The 14,195-nt window shown below is 31.1% G+C and overlaps 1 protein-coding gene across 1 annotated transcript; it reads right to left on the bottom strand.

The window, feature by feature from the left end:
* Positions 1 to 4,124: 4,124 nt before the first annotated feature.
* LOC126778525 (uncharacterized) lies at positions 4,125 to 6,413 on the bottom strand. The gene is made up of 3 exons (XM_050502165.1): positions 6,351 to 6,413; positions 4,648 to 5,554; positions 4,125 to 4,358 (listed from the first exon to the last, which is right to left on the bottom strand). The coding sequence occupies exons 1-3, from the start codon at positions 6,400 to 6,402 to the stop codon at positions 4,250 to 4,252; spliced, it is 1,068 nt and encodes a 355-aa protein (XP_050358122.1). The 5' UTR covers positions 6,403 to 6,413; the 3' UTR covers positions 4,125 to 4,249.
* Between the last annotated feature and the right edge of the window lie 7,782 nt (positions 6,414 to 14,195).

Genomic DNA, 14,195 nt, shown 5'->3' on the forward strand with positions numbered 1-14,195 from the left:
TGTAACGCCGTGTTGATTAATTAAAAAAAATAATTATGTAAAAATCAGATCGTTCTAATTGTTAAAATCATAGGATCCTACCACGTTCAAACTTTTAGATTCCATTTAGTTTGTATTGGTGCAGCTTATATCATACATAGTACATATACCTATTATGTATGATGTAAGATCCACATTAGAGAACAAATCTTTATTAGAAGGTATGTAAAAAAATAAGACCATATTGCGCAAGTTTTTTACATCCGTCATTTTATCTAGTCAATCGATAAAAGCCTGCGGGTAAACCCTGAATGCTACTTAGCGAACAACACAAATTACTGATATTTATTCCACCTGTGTAATTTCCCGCATAGGGAAATTTGAAGCTTAATTAAGTAAACAAAGCCGGTGCGCTACGATAAGTATTTTGTGGAGTAGGGCGAAGCCCCATTAATCCGTTGCGTTGCGTTGCATCGCGTTGTCGCAACGGAACAACGCATTGTATGCCACATCTGCGTTGCGTTGACGCTGCGCCCTCGCAACGCAAGAGGGTACGCACGCCTTCGCAGTTGCGTCTCAGTTCTGCCCATGGATAGATACAAACGTGTTCTTTTATTTGCTTTTATTACGCCACCGCCGAAATAGGGTCCGTTCACACAGACCGGCTCGGAGAGGAGAGCAGATTTTTATCACGTTGGAAACAGTGTTTTGAGTGATTGTAGTAAAGTTTATTTTTGCATTTGCACCTTTTTTGTCATTAAAAATGCCTGAACGCGCTTCGTGTGAAGTAATAAAAGGAGCCGACCGGCTCCGCTTGCGTGCTCTTTCTCGCTCGCACCCGCTTTCAGATCTCTTCCAGCCGGTCGATGTGAAATAGTTGGCGGCTCCGCTCCGGCCAATTCCAAGCGTATACGACCCGGTCTGTGTGAAAAGAAAAAAGCAGGCCGATGCTCTCCGAGCCGGTCTGTGTGAACGGACCCATAAACGTAGAAATCATAGATTCTGGATATCTCCTTTGATATATAGTGATGGTCAGTTTTTTGGATCACTCTCCGTCGTCGCAGCGGAGCTCCGACAACGCAGCGCATCACCTTCCCTCCCGCTTCGTCTCTTGTCCGTCGGTCCGTTAAAACGTCGCGCGCGACGACGCAATGGTCTAAGGGTCCGTTCACACAGACCGGCTCGGAGAGCATCGGCCTGCTTTTTTCTTTTCACACAGACCGGGTCGTATACGCTTGGAATTGGCCGGAGCGGAGCCGCCAACTATTTCACATCGACCGGCTGGAAGAGATCTGAAAGCGGGTGCGAGCGAGAAAGAGCACGCAAGCGGAGCCGGTCGGCTCCTTTTATTACTTCACACGAAGCGCGTTCAGGCATTTTTAATGACAAAAAAGGTGCAAATGCAAAAATAAACTTTACTACAATCACTCAAAACACTGTTTCCAACGTGATAAAAATCTGCTCTCCTCTCCGAGCCGGTCTGTGTGAACGGACCCTAATGGGGCATGTTATAAAAAATATATGGAAAATAACGCAGCGACGACACAACAAAATGCAACGCAGCGCAACGCACTAATGGGGCCTCGCTCGTACTCAGCTGCAGTGCTATATATTGGTTAGTTTGTTGGTTTAAAAATAAGACAAAACGTTTTTCTAAATATATTATCAAAAAATCATGCACCTTTAATAAAAACAATTTGTTATAATTGTTTAAAAAAAACTTATAGGTTTGTAGTACACAATGTACCTACTTAAAAAATCTAAAAAACATTAATTACCTCAAAGGTAAAATATTTAAAAAAAAAAAAACAATTAAAAAACTTAACAGAAATTCTTCGCCAATCAACCTTAAAAATAGTTATGTAATTTTTTTTTATTTCATGCATTACAATTTCATAAAATTACTTCAAATTTTTTTTTTATATAAAATCATCTATGTCAACAATTAGTATCTTTTAATTTACACGTTTGTCATTTAAAAAAAATTGCGTGTACACGTAAGTTTTCGTGCGTCAGTCGCGTTGATTGCAATCAAAGCGGCCACTGCATGAAAAGTTACAGTGCAGCCCTTGGGCAGTCTTGACTCTGTGATACACTATATTATATTATTATAACATAAATTATTAGGTATTTATTACTATAATTCTAATGTATATATAGTCCTGTTCAATCAAGAGAATGTGATAAGGAACTTAGAATGGCTCCCAGTCCAGGTGGACTGAAAGACCTACAATATACACGAGACTACACAGAGGGGTTATGTCATAAAACAAAGGAATCAAAATCAGTAATTTTACTTTTAAACCTTGTTCATATTTAAATAATTAAAAAAACATAATTAGTTACAATTGACAAGCTAATAATATATATTTTTTAACAAGTATTATGTACTTAGTACGTACAATAAACTTAGCCTAATTTTCATAAGTCGCATGTCACTTGTTTGTATATTATACATAGAATTACTGCCATGATAATGATATTACATATTTGTGATATATTTAAAATCAATTTTATACAATCTCCTTTAATTTGAAAGGACTAAAACACTCCATGGTAGTAAAAACATAACTTGTGTTTTTATAGACATTATAGACAAAAAGAAATATATATAAAAAAAACCTATTATTTAAAAGCGTATTTAAATAAGTAACTCCAAGTCCTCTGGCAATTTGAGCTCTATGTCTATTGTAATACATCCTAATTAGTGAATATAGACATCGCTTATGGTCATAACACATTCCATGTCTACTATATAAGACTCGAATCAAAATTGCGACTTTGTTATTAATATCACAAAGAAATTAATCAATCAATAACACATAGATATTATCAGTTATTTTTAAAATAAGACATACATTCAAATTAAACATTGTATGTGTGCATGGAAAGTATTATTCCTATTAAACATTGAACTATTATTAAACTTTGAAAGTTCTCTAGACTATACATTTTTTACTCTTATCACAGACAGAAAATGTGTTAAGCCTAAACAATTGAAATATTGCAATCGCTGCGTTATACGCATATTAACAAAGTTCCTTAATTGTGTACAAAGTAGATACATTATTATAAAACATAATTGAATCTCTAAAATCAATTTTAAGGGTGCATAAGTAATTTTTTTGTTATTTATGACTATGGATACTGTGATTTTAGCCCATGATAATACCGCCCAATAAATCATGTCATAAGAAAACTAATTGCATGCGGCTGTAAATTTTTTAACATGATTAAAATAGTTATTAAAACAAATAAACTGACAATTAAAAAGTTTTTAAGAAATATTATTAAAAGATATTGAGAAAAATATCAAATCTTATGTAAACAATGTCAAAGAAATAAAATCATATTATAATTATTTCTTATAGTTTAAAAGTCAAACATTATTCAGTAATATATTATATTATAATCATTACACTTATTAAATATCTAATTTAAGATTTATAATTAAAAATGGGACATTATTATGTCAGAATATTTTTTATTATTATTTATTATTCAGTCATTAAATATGTCATGATAAATTTCGTCAATTATTGATATTCACAATTAAAAGTTTGTCATACACAATCTTAATTATAATATTAATAACAGTCATATTTATATATAAATATAATTGTAAGAGCATATGTATAAAATATGAATGTACTACCTTTTTCTTTTATGTAAAGAAAAGTAAATAACCATGAATATGATTATATGCTGTTCATAAAAAAAGGTTGTAAAAATCATTGTATCTTAAGAACCTTAATTTTATATTTATTATTTATAACAACTTTCACGTGGATATATATTTCCCTGTTAAGTATTACTCTGACTAATTGTGATTTAAATAAATCAGTCTCACTCACACAAAAAACATATATCAGAGAGATGCTTTCAAAGCCTTATCATCATGAGATCCACTGATTTCATGAGAGCATAGATAGAGATATAGTATTTCTATGTAATTCACTCATGGTGTCCAGTCTTAATGGAGAATGTTCTATAATATAATATGAAGAGAATATACACAAACCAACATAGCTTAGCATAAGCGGCAGTCCCTACATACCTTCTTCAGATCATTGATATATTGATATATCAGAAATAATTATGAATAAAATAAATTGTAAAGGCTACTTATGAAACAAGACACCTGTGAAAATGTTTTATGAACACTTAGATTATATAATAATTAGTCTTTTATATCTAGTCTATCATTCTCACTCAAAAATATTCTTATACTAATTGAACCTTTAGTATAAATAGTCAAAGGATTGTGAAGTTAATAGCGTCTCCTACCATTACTTTTGATGCGGGTATTTTTTAGAGTAATCGTTGTTGACTTGAGAGGCTTGCCATCGTTCGTACTTCTCAAGACTGGACAGTAGGTTCTGGAATTTGAAAACATAATCAAGAGAGAGACCATGTTTTTGGTCTAAATTAAGTTGGAGGTACATAATATAATTAATTATAATTCTATAGATTATTTTATTATGTAAATCGTAGATTTAAATATGAAAAATATCTCTTTATAATTTAGGAGTAAATAGAAATGGTTCACCAAATAGAATATTTGGAAAAGTAACACAAAGCCGATCAGTGATGGAAAACATTGTCAAGTGGAGCTGCATAGTTGTATAAATGCTGCATAAGCTACTACTTTATCCTTTAATAACTTACATTGTGTGCGCGTTATCTCCTGAAGAGCCACAGATGGAACAAACATGAGATCTTAGAATGGGGCATGTTACTACATAGTTGTTACCAAGTTTCTCTTTAACACTGTGAGTCATGTAAACTACAGGTGTTTCACCGTTCTTCCGACAGAAAGTACACATTTTTTGGCCCGTTTCATTATTTAATGAACATGCCATGTTGGAAGGCTTAAATGGATTAGTGAAGTTGAACTGTGTTGATGGTGAAAAATTAGGTGAGATAGGCATCCTTGGAGTATATGTTGGAGAAGGGTTGGTCATTGGTGATATGTTTTTGATGCTTCTGTTATAACCGGGTGATAGATTTGGTTTAACTGAAGAACTGAACTGAAAGCCTCTATCAGAAGGAAAGAGCTCATAGCTTTTTTGTGCATCCGGTGGTGTCTGGCCTGAAATGTCTGTTGGCCATATATCCATTTCTTGTTCAGTTTTGGGCTCAAGTTTTGGTTGCGAGTTTCTTCCTAAAATCTTTCTACCAACAATCGGATGTTGACGTCTCATTTGCAGAGGTGTGTCAAATATCTGTCTCAAGTTAGTGGGGGATTCAAATGTCGGGTTGTTTGGTTCATATATTGATGCTGTTCGGTCCACATTTTGGGCACTGGTCTCAAATGTTGGTTCAAAAATATTCGTAAATGATCCATATCGACAACTGATAGGTGTTGGGGATTCATAACTAAGTTTCGGTGTTTCATAAACATGCTTTGGTGTATTTGATCTGGTCCTCATGCGGAAATGGTCTACAGTTTGACAAATATTGACTGCATTCTCGAAATAGGTCTCAGGAGAAGTAGAGTCAGCTGAGCTAGATGACCTGTTGACTATCCCTGATTGAAAAGGAGATTGACCATAGTTGAACATTGAGTCACTATCTGAAAATAAAAGCAATAATATTTTTATTATAAAAGCATTTTATTTTCTTAACAAATAATTGATAATTATAAAAAAAACTACAGTTGACTGCCTCAATGGTATAGTGGATAGATTTGGCCTTTTTTTATTTATTATTTATTATTGGCCACAGATCCTCGGGATACTGGGTTCAAATCTCAAGTTGGGCTAATAAAAAATTATCGAGTTTCTATGGAAGATTATCAGCTACCCAGAGTCTAGAAGATGGATGGTGTGTACTCTTTCCGGTCGTGTCAGTTGCCGTCCCATCGGATTACGAGTGAGGGAAGCACCTTTGTTTGCATACACACTTGTGCTCTATAACATGTCCTGTGCAGTTGGCTAATCGCACTTGAAATTTCACACCGTGGCCGAAATCGGTCAGGAAGAAATTATCATTATATTTATAATTAAAACAAAATCTCCATGAGACCTCTTTATTTCTTAAGTATGGGTATTATTTTCGGTAAAGTTATCAGTTAAACAATCATTTAATACTTAACATAAAATGATATTATTACCACAAAAACAATTGAAACACGCGGACTTACTTGCAGTGTAGGTTAATTTTATATTCAATTATTTAAGATGTCAACAAAATAATAGAATTTTGTAACTTTAACAAGAAATTAAATACTAATACAAAAAAATACATACATATTAGTACATAACTTCTGAATGTTCACGAATTTGTTGTAGATGTCCAACTAATTTTTTTATAAAGTAAAATTATGACATAGTTAATTTATTAGTTCGTGGTAAAATTTAAGCACTTACCCATTATTCTTGGTTTGAGCAATAAATTTTGTATATCTCTTACGTAGTCCATTCTTTTTGAGGGAAACGTGATAGTCTGTAATGTTAAAACAACATTATTATTAATAAATAATTATTTATATTTACATATTTTTAGTATTGTCGGCCATGTTTACGCAAAACTTTACAACTTTTGTTTCAGGAAATGGGATTAATCAATTATGATCTAATTTTAGTTTAAACCACTTTAAATATTAAACAAAATCACGTTACAAATATACAACAAAATATTAAAATATTTTTTACATATTTTGTATATATTTAACTTAATTATGGGCGAAGAAGGAACTACAAAATATTGCAATATAAAAAGTCAATTGCATAAAACATGAATGAAATATGTTTCTTGCAAATATGGATGTTACAGGTTTTTAACTAATTAAAAATATATTAATTGTTTCAATTGAAACTCGCAAAACTTTTAAATATTAACATTTCTATATATGTTTGCGACCGCTTTAAAATACGTAGTCGTTTGTTACGAATATTAAGGTCGCTGTCTTTTTAATCAAAGTAAAATACTATTCAGTTTTATTTTTAATAGATTTTAAACATACAAACATACAGACATACATATATACAGAAATAGATACCTACTATTTTTTAATTATATATTATAACTATAAAATATGATGTAACTATATTTCAGAGATTGTGGGGATATAATCTTAATTTCTTTAATATATTTTTTAATTGAGTGGAAATAATTTAATAGTTTTATAATACTACTAATAAAATACACTTACATTATGATTTATTTCGATTAGAGTTTCAGTTATCGTCCTGGGTCCTTTGATTACTTTTTCTCGAATGACTATTTTTGTCTTGCGATGTTCGAACTTTCGGCGTGATCAAAGAAGCCGACACACATATTACACGCAGTGATCAATTGTCTCGCTGGGGATAGGTTCGATTTTCTCTCTTTCTTTCATATTAAAAGTATATATTATTTTTTAAATAAAATGAATTTATTCTTATTCTTAATTTATAATGGTATAGCAATAAATATTAGTAATTTACGTACCTATAGATATTATTTCATATTATTAAATATAATAATTAATTAATTGTAATATAATAGCTTAGTAGTTGCATTTTACAATTTAAAGAATATTTTTTGAAATGTTCATATATAAATTAATAGTAATTGTGATTTAAAATAAATAATCTCCATTAGAACTGTAGATTGTGTAATTTTTTTTCGGTGTGTTAATGAAGCTACTCTTAGCAAAGGCAAGCCGCTCTTTGTTTATGTTTGCCGCTGGCACGTGTACCTTTATGTTGCTATTCGACACGAGATGGCATTAATTGTCTCGGCATTCAATTGTTATAGTTCAATAATTGTCTACTTTTAACAGTGTATCTTTAATTATTTATTTATGATAAGCATTGTTTGTTTACGTATAATTATTATAACACACCAATTATTATTAATAATAAAATTTTATTTATTTCTTTACATAAAGTTTACAAATTGACATATAACATTTAAATATCAAGTAAGTAATATGAAGACTGGTGCTTGCTAAGATAAACTAAGTAAGATAAACTATTCAACAAGACACCAGGCCTCCACTCCCGTTTATATGAACAAAAATTTTTGCTGCGGCGATCGGTTGAATGTTATATCTAAGAATGGCGCAATACGCCATCTAGTAACAATTCATAACAAAACGAACTAAAAAGGTATTTTGCCAAATCGCAACTTTCATCGTGATTTCAGCTTAAAATACAATAATTTTTAGCAAAAATTCAAAACATTCAATTTAAATGCTTTAAAAATATAAGTGTCCATGATTACGATGTAATTGCAAAACCGCTACTTTTCGGAGACGCTAAGTTTTGTTTATTTATAAAGTTTATAGGACGTACTGACAATACCAGATTTTTAGCCTTCTTAGTCTAGCGGTAGTCTTTTTCATGGTTAAAATCTTAGTGTTCGAAATGGTGGCGTTCGAAATTCCTAGACAACCAAGAGATACTTGTTTTGTTAAACTGAATATTGGTGTAGTAGAACTTGGAGATTTCAATTTTCTGTATAAAATATATATACAATTAAAAAATATATTAACACTACAATTTGCTAATGGAGATTTTTGCAAGCTCGTCTGTGTAGGTACCACCCTATCATCGCATGTTCTACCGCCATCAACAATATTAAGGTATGCTTGAATGCTCAATTGAATTAAATGGAATCTAGACAGCGTTTCTAAACGATCAACAAGCGTTTGTGCTGAAATTTGCTTAACATTTTTATGACAGTTCAATTTAGTGTAACAAGTTCAAAATGGCCGTTTAAGCGAAAGCTTGATTAAAAAAAGTTGTGTTTCCTTAATAAGAGTTATATATGATATATGTACTTCTGTTGGTGTTCTTTATTATTAATTAAATAAGAGTAGGTATAGCAAGGATACAATTAAAATTCAATAATTATATTCAGCTTAAATCTTTCACACGAAAAATGTTTTACGGAAGACATTACTTGGATTACGCATTGCGTATTAAACTCGGTTCACACACAGATGGCAATCAGACTGATTTATTTGCGTAGATTAGTTAGTTTTAATGCTGTGCCTTTCAAATTAGGTAATAATGGTTTCGTTTTAATGTGATTGTTATTACAATTAACACGTTTACACTGGAAGCAATATGGAATACAGGGTTTTTTAAAATGTACCTTATTGTCTCGAGTTGATGTTACGTCAATAATTGACGATAGCGTTCGCCTTTATGATGTGTGGTAAGATTTAGTGAGTTTTTTTTTTCAAAGAATTTTCGAAATGAGGCGACGGTTGGAATTTGGCAGTGTTTCTCTCTTGTGCACTAATCACTGCAGTCCCGTGCATGTGGCGTATTTATATCTTATAAATACGCCATTATAGGGTTATAATCAAGGGTTAATAATAATAATAATAACCAGCGGTATATACAAAATGCGTTTTAATTTTTTTTCAATTTTGTATAAAAATTAATAATATGATAAAGATAAAAAAATGAAAGATTTAAATAATCCAAGACGATCTAACGAGTTAAAAAATAATCGATAAATATATATGTCAAAAATATCATACACCTCGAAAACGTAACTTCCTCTGTACTTTGAAGTCGGTAAACAAGATAAAGCAATGTAAAGTCACAAATAAAACCTAGTAAAATTTACACATTAATACTAATATTATAAATGCGAAAGTAACTCTGTTTTGTTTGTTATACTGTGACAGCTAGAACATTGAACCGATTAAAATGAAATTTGGTTTGGACGAGCTTGAACCCCGAGGAATTATTCTCCATTTTATACCAAACGCTTTCTCAACACCAACATCTAAGGGTCCCTTAATCAACGCGGGCGAAACCACGAGCGAATAATTAGCATATCGTAAAAGTAACAGCTTACAATTTGTGAATGTTTCATGCTGTAAGACTATTCCGTAAGAACTAACTCGTAACCGCAGAAAACGGTCGTGAAATATCTGAAAGTGATACGCGACATTGATCATAATAATAATAACATATACGTATCAAAATAGTGTATCACAATAAGTCGTTTGTTATTATTTCACGGATGAGTAATAATAACAATAATAATAAAAATACACACCAAACAAGGATATTATACAACACAATAAATAATAAAAAGACAAAAATTACAATAATAATATTTTACAGATTTTAAATTAAATAAAATTAATTGGAATTCAATCATAATACCAAAATAAATTAAATTAATTTGAATTCAATCAAAATCAACGCAAATCAATCACATTAAATGATATAAATTAATGAAGCGTGTTCTTACGCAATAGCACTGCTGAGCTATCTCCGTTTGGGCAGATTAGGAGCATATTCCACCACGCTGTTTGAATACGGAATGATGGATACACATATCGCCGATCTTCTTTCAACAAGCTGTTCTTCGTTCACCACCTTGCACGAGATGAATTATAACCATAAATTAAGCACATGAAAACTCATAGGTGCTTGCCTGGGCTTGAAGACGCAATTTTCGATTAAGATTTACGTATTCTAATTTATGAGTTATTTCGGCTTACCTACCTAAATATAATACAGTCTAGCCATTTTCTAGAAATCTATGAACAAAAAAAACTGTAATTTTTTTTAAGATCAGTCATCACAAACTAAGTCGCTAATTAAACCTAAGGCAATCAACCTAGTAAAAAAAAAGTTAGATAGCCCATACATTGAAAAAGGTTCTAAGTGAGAGTGAGAGAGAAAATGGCCAGATAAAACTCGAATCATTTTGGAAATCTAAGTAAATAAGAAATCATCATGACTTCGACACAGATAAGTAAGTGTTTTTAATTAAAACTTAACGCGGGTGAAACCGCTTATCATAGCTAGTTTATTTATATTTCGTAAAGTTAATTTTTACTTGTACTTAAATAATGTTTTGACTGTCTGAACATCAATCTCATGGCATGACTATGGTATTGGCGTCGAATGTAGAGCAAGGTCGTCATTATACGCGTATTGTGTCCGGCCAACTTTGTCTGTGATACGAGTCGTACGATTTGGCGGGAATAGAAAAAAAAAAGAAAAAGAATAAAGTACTTGTGATTATTTCAAGTAAATTACCATAATTATTTTTATGGTTTTGTTTAATTTTTTTCAATTTTGTAAATAAAAAAGAATTAATTGGCGTAAATATTTTAATAATATTAAGCTCAATAAAACAAGGCTTTCTGTTAAATACGTTAAATAAAAAAAAATGAATCATAATTAAATTATTCGAAGAGATTTAAACTAATTTATGGATTATAGAACTTGTCTCGGATAAGTTGATCGCTTGTACCATACTCTATTCTATATGTTTTGTTTATTGTTTTTATCCATATTTGATGATTTCTTTTACTGAACGAAAGCAAGGTCGTATTAATATTGATCTAGACGAAGGATTAAAAATTTTAATACAATGGCATAAAATTGTGTAAGGTTTTGCTTAAAAAAACAATGAAAAAAAAGGTTATTGACATTTCCGATTCATTGTTATTAATTATCTTCTTTAAGGTCAGATAGATAATGTATTTGTCGTACATAGTTTTTTTTTTTTTGATACACATCCATTATCAAATTTGTCGGACGAAAAATCTGAAAAATACATTCTCGATTGGCTTTTATCTTTGTGTAAAATGTGTAATAGATTCTTGTGTTTTTGTTTTGTATTATTTAAAACGACAAATGAAGTCTGTTTTTTTATTTTAAAAATGCCATTCAAGTAACGCTCAAAGTGCTAACAACGTTGGCAAAATTCGTGTGATTATTAAATTTCGATATTAGAAGATAGATCAAGAAAAAGGCCATAAATACCTACTCATCTCTACCTATTGCCGAGCTATTCCGTATATCCATGAGATTTAAATATTAAGCAGGGGTTTAGGTCGTAAGTCCATTGCCTGTAATTATGTTGTTTTTGTTTCTTATGAAATAGAATGCAATCCGACTTTTCCTTGCATAATTGTGTAAAAGGAATTACGAAATTATCTCTCAAACGGCCTAAGTATGCGTTATTTTATCTGTGCTCCAGTTGCTTTATTTGCAATCTGTTGTAACTATTCTGTTTTCGGTAATTATCTGTGGTAGCATCAGGGTAATACTTTATATGGTCCAGTGATGGGTCTTGCAGATGGACCGTAGACTAATAAACTACAATATTTTTTATACAATTAAATTTTTGCATCAATTTTTTAAATGAAATATACATTGTAGTGAAAATTATATGTTTTTATTCTCTTTTAAATAATTTAGCGACATTAATAATATATTATTAATTATCATATCATATCAGGGCGGGCATAAAGAGAAGTTCATGATCAAATTTCAGGCACGCCGAGCAATTTCAAGGAGTAGCTAACTCCACAGATGACTGTGCTGTGCTGAAGAGTGGGCGGAAACAAAGAGACACACACTCTCATAGTTCGTTGGTTATGTCCATTTATGCGCTTGATATTGATTAACAGGATCGTGCTTTGTTAAACACGGGCTTACTGCCAACTTCATAACTCTGAACAAAACCTGAGAATTTTTATTAATATGATCAGATATTTGAACCCAGGATGGGTTTGATAGTTGCACTAAAAGCTAGTCAAGAAAATGGCGACGCTTTTATAGTCATAACATGCTGTGACTGTCTATATAGTATCTTTATTGTTGTATTTCAATTGGCAAGGTACATAGGCACGAAAAGGTCTTCTTAAATAAATCGTCAATGGTCTGAATTCAAAGCGAGTAATACTGCGAAGCCAAGATACTAAAATCTTCTCCGAAACGCGCTTTAAATCTTGGCATTAGTCTTATGTAGATTACTCTATAATAGTTTTTTTTTTTATAGTATAGGAAGGTGGACGAGCATATGGGCCACCTGATGGTAAGTGGTCACCAAACGCCCTTAGACATTGGCATTGTAAGAAATGTCAACCATCGCTTATAGCCAATGCGCCACCAACCTTGGGAACTAAGATTTTATGTCCCTTGTGCCTGTAATTACACTGGCTCACTCACCCTTCAAACCGGAACACAACAATATCAAGTATTGCTGTTTTGCGGTAGAATATCTGATGAGTGGGTGGTACCTACCCAGACGAGCTTGCACAAAGCCCTACCACCAGTATACTTATTTATTAGTATAAATATATATATTTATACGTATGCTCATTTATTAGTATATATATAATAATAAATGAGCAGTTTTTAGTAATTCCTATGCTATTTATAATAAGCGATACATAGTCAACCGTCATTCTTAAATGCTAATGGGAGGATTATATTAAGCAAGTATATATTGCAGTGAGCTAAGAGTATTAAGACATACAATTTTCCTCTGACTCAATAAGAAAAGGTTACAATTACAATGAGACCGTGACTTAATAATAAATTCTAATATATCCTACGTAGATAATTTTTATAATTTATCGATTTTAATAACGTTTAAATGATAATATACAATACAACATAGTCCGTGCTTGTATCGACCTTCACGGTGATTAACGAATTTGGACTTATTATTTTGTGTCGTAGGGTTGTTAAGACTATCTAAAAAAGTTATAGTTTTTTTAGAAGTAAAACAAGCTACATTTAAGCTTAATTTATACAGATAAAATTGGTTACGAACCTACATATACTTTTATACACATAGAAACTTTTGATTTTTTTTATTTTTAAGTAATTTTTAGGATTTATTTTACATATTCTATCAAACTAACAGCGTTATATTAAAAAATGTTTCAATTACCTTAACCTCGGTTATTGTTTAATAAAAAAATAAAGTTTTAAATAATTGAATATAGAATACAAATAGAACCCGCAACAATGTGCTTTTGTTTATTAGTAGAGCTGATAACCCTAGTAAAATGATGTTTAGCTTTCTCGATTCTTTCGAAAATCATATTTTAAATGATCTATTATTTAATTGCCGTCTATAAACGGTGTCTTTATATTTTCGTTTAGGAATTTCATAATTTATGAATACTTATTTTTTTGATAACAATATTTTACGATACGACTCGCGCGCCATCTATAAAAAACTATAACAGAAAATTATATAGAAATGCCTACTTTTATTGTTTTTTATTGGCAACGGATTGTTGTTATCTTTATTTTATAAACGTAAGTTCTATCTTTCTCACATTATGAATATGAATATGACTTTCAAACTAACACGCTAAGTAACGTTAAATAAGGCCGTACTTCATTTTTTTAAAATCATAAAATTCATGTTACAACTTATATAGTTTATTATTTGATCAATATTATTAAAATCCAGTGTTATAAACACAAACATAAAAAATTGGC

The sequence above is a fragment of the Nymphalis io genome, chromosome 26 (genome assembly GCF_905147045.1).
Source record: "Nymphalis io chromosome 26, ilAglIoxx1.1, whole genome shotgun sequence".
Classification (NCBI taxonomy): domain Eukaryota; kingdom Metazoa; phylum Arthropoda; class Insecta; order Lepidoptera; family Nymphalidae; genus Nymphalis; species Nymphalis io.

Excerpts from the sequence above, each read along its gene's own strand:
- LOC126778525 (XM_050502165.1), bottom strand. The coding sequence starts at position 6,402 with ATGGACTACGTAAGAGATATACAAAATTTATTGCTCAAACCAAGAATA. Across the intron at positions 5,555-6,350 it reads GCTCAAACCAAGAATAATGG|ATAGTGACTCAATGTTCAAC; the intron begins GTAAGTGCTTAA and ends TTTTATTTTCAG. Across the intron at positions 4,359-4,647 it reads GGAGATAACGCGCACACAAT|AACCTACTGTCCAGTCTTGA; the intron begins GTAAGTTATTAA and ends TTCAAATTCCAG.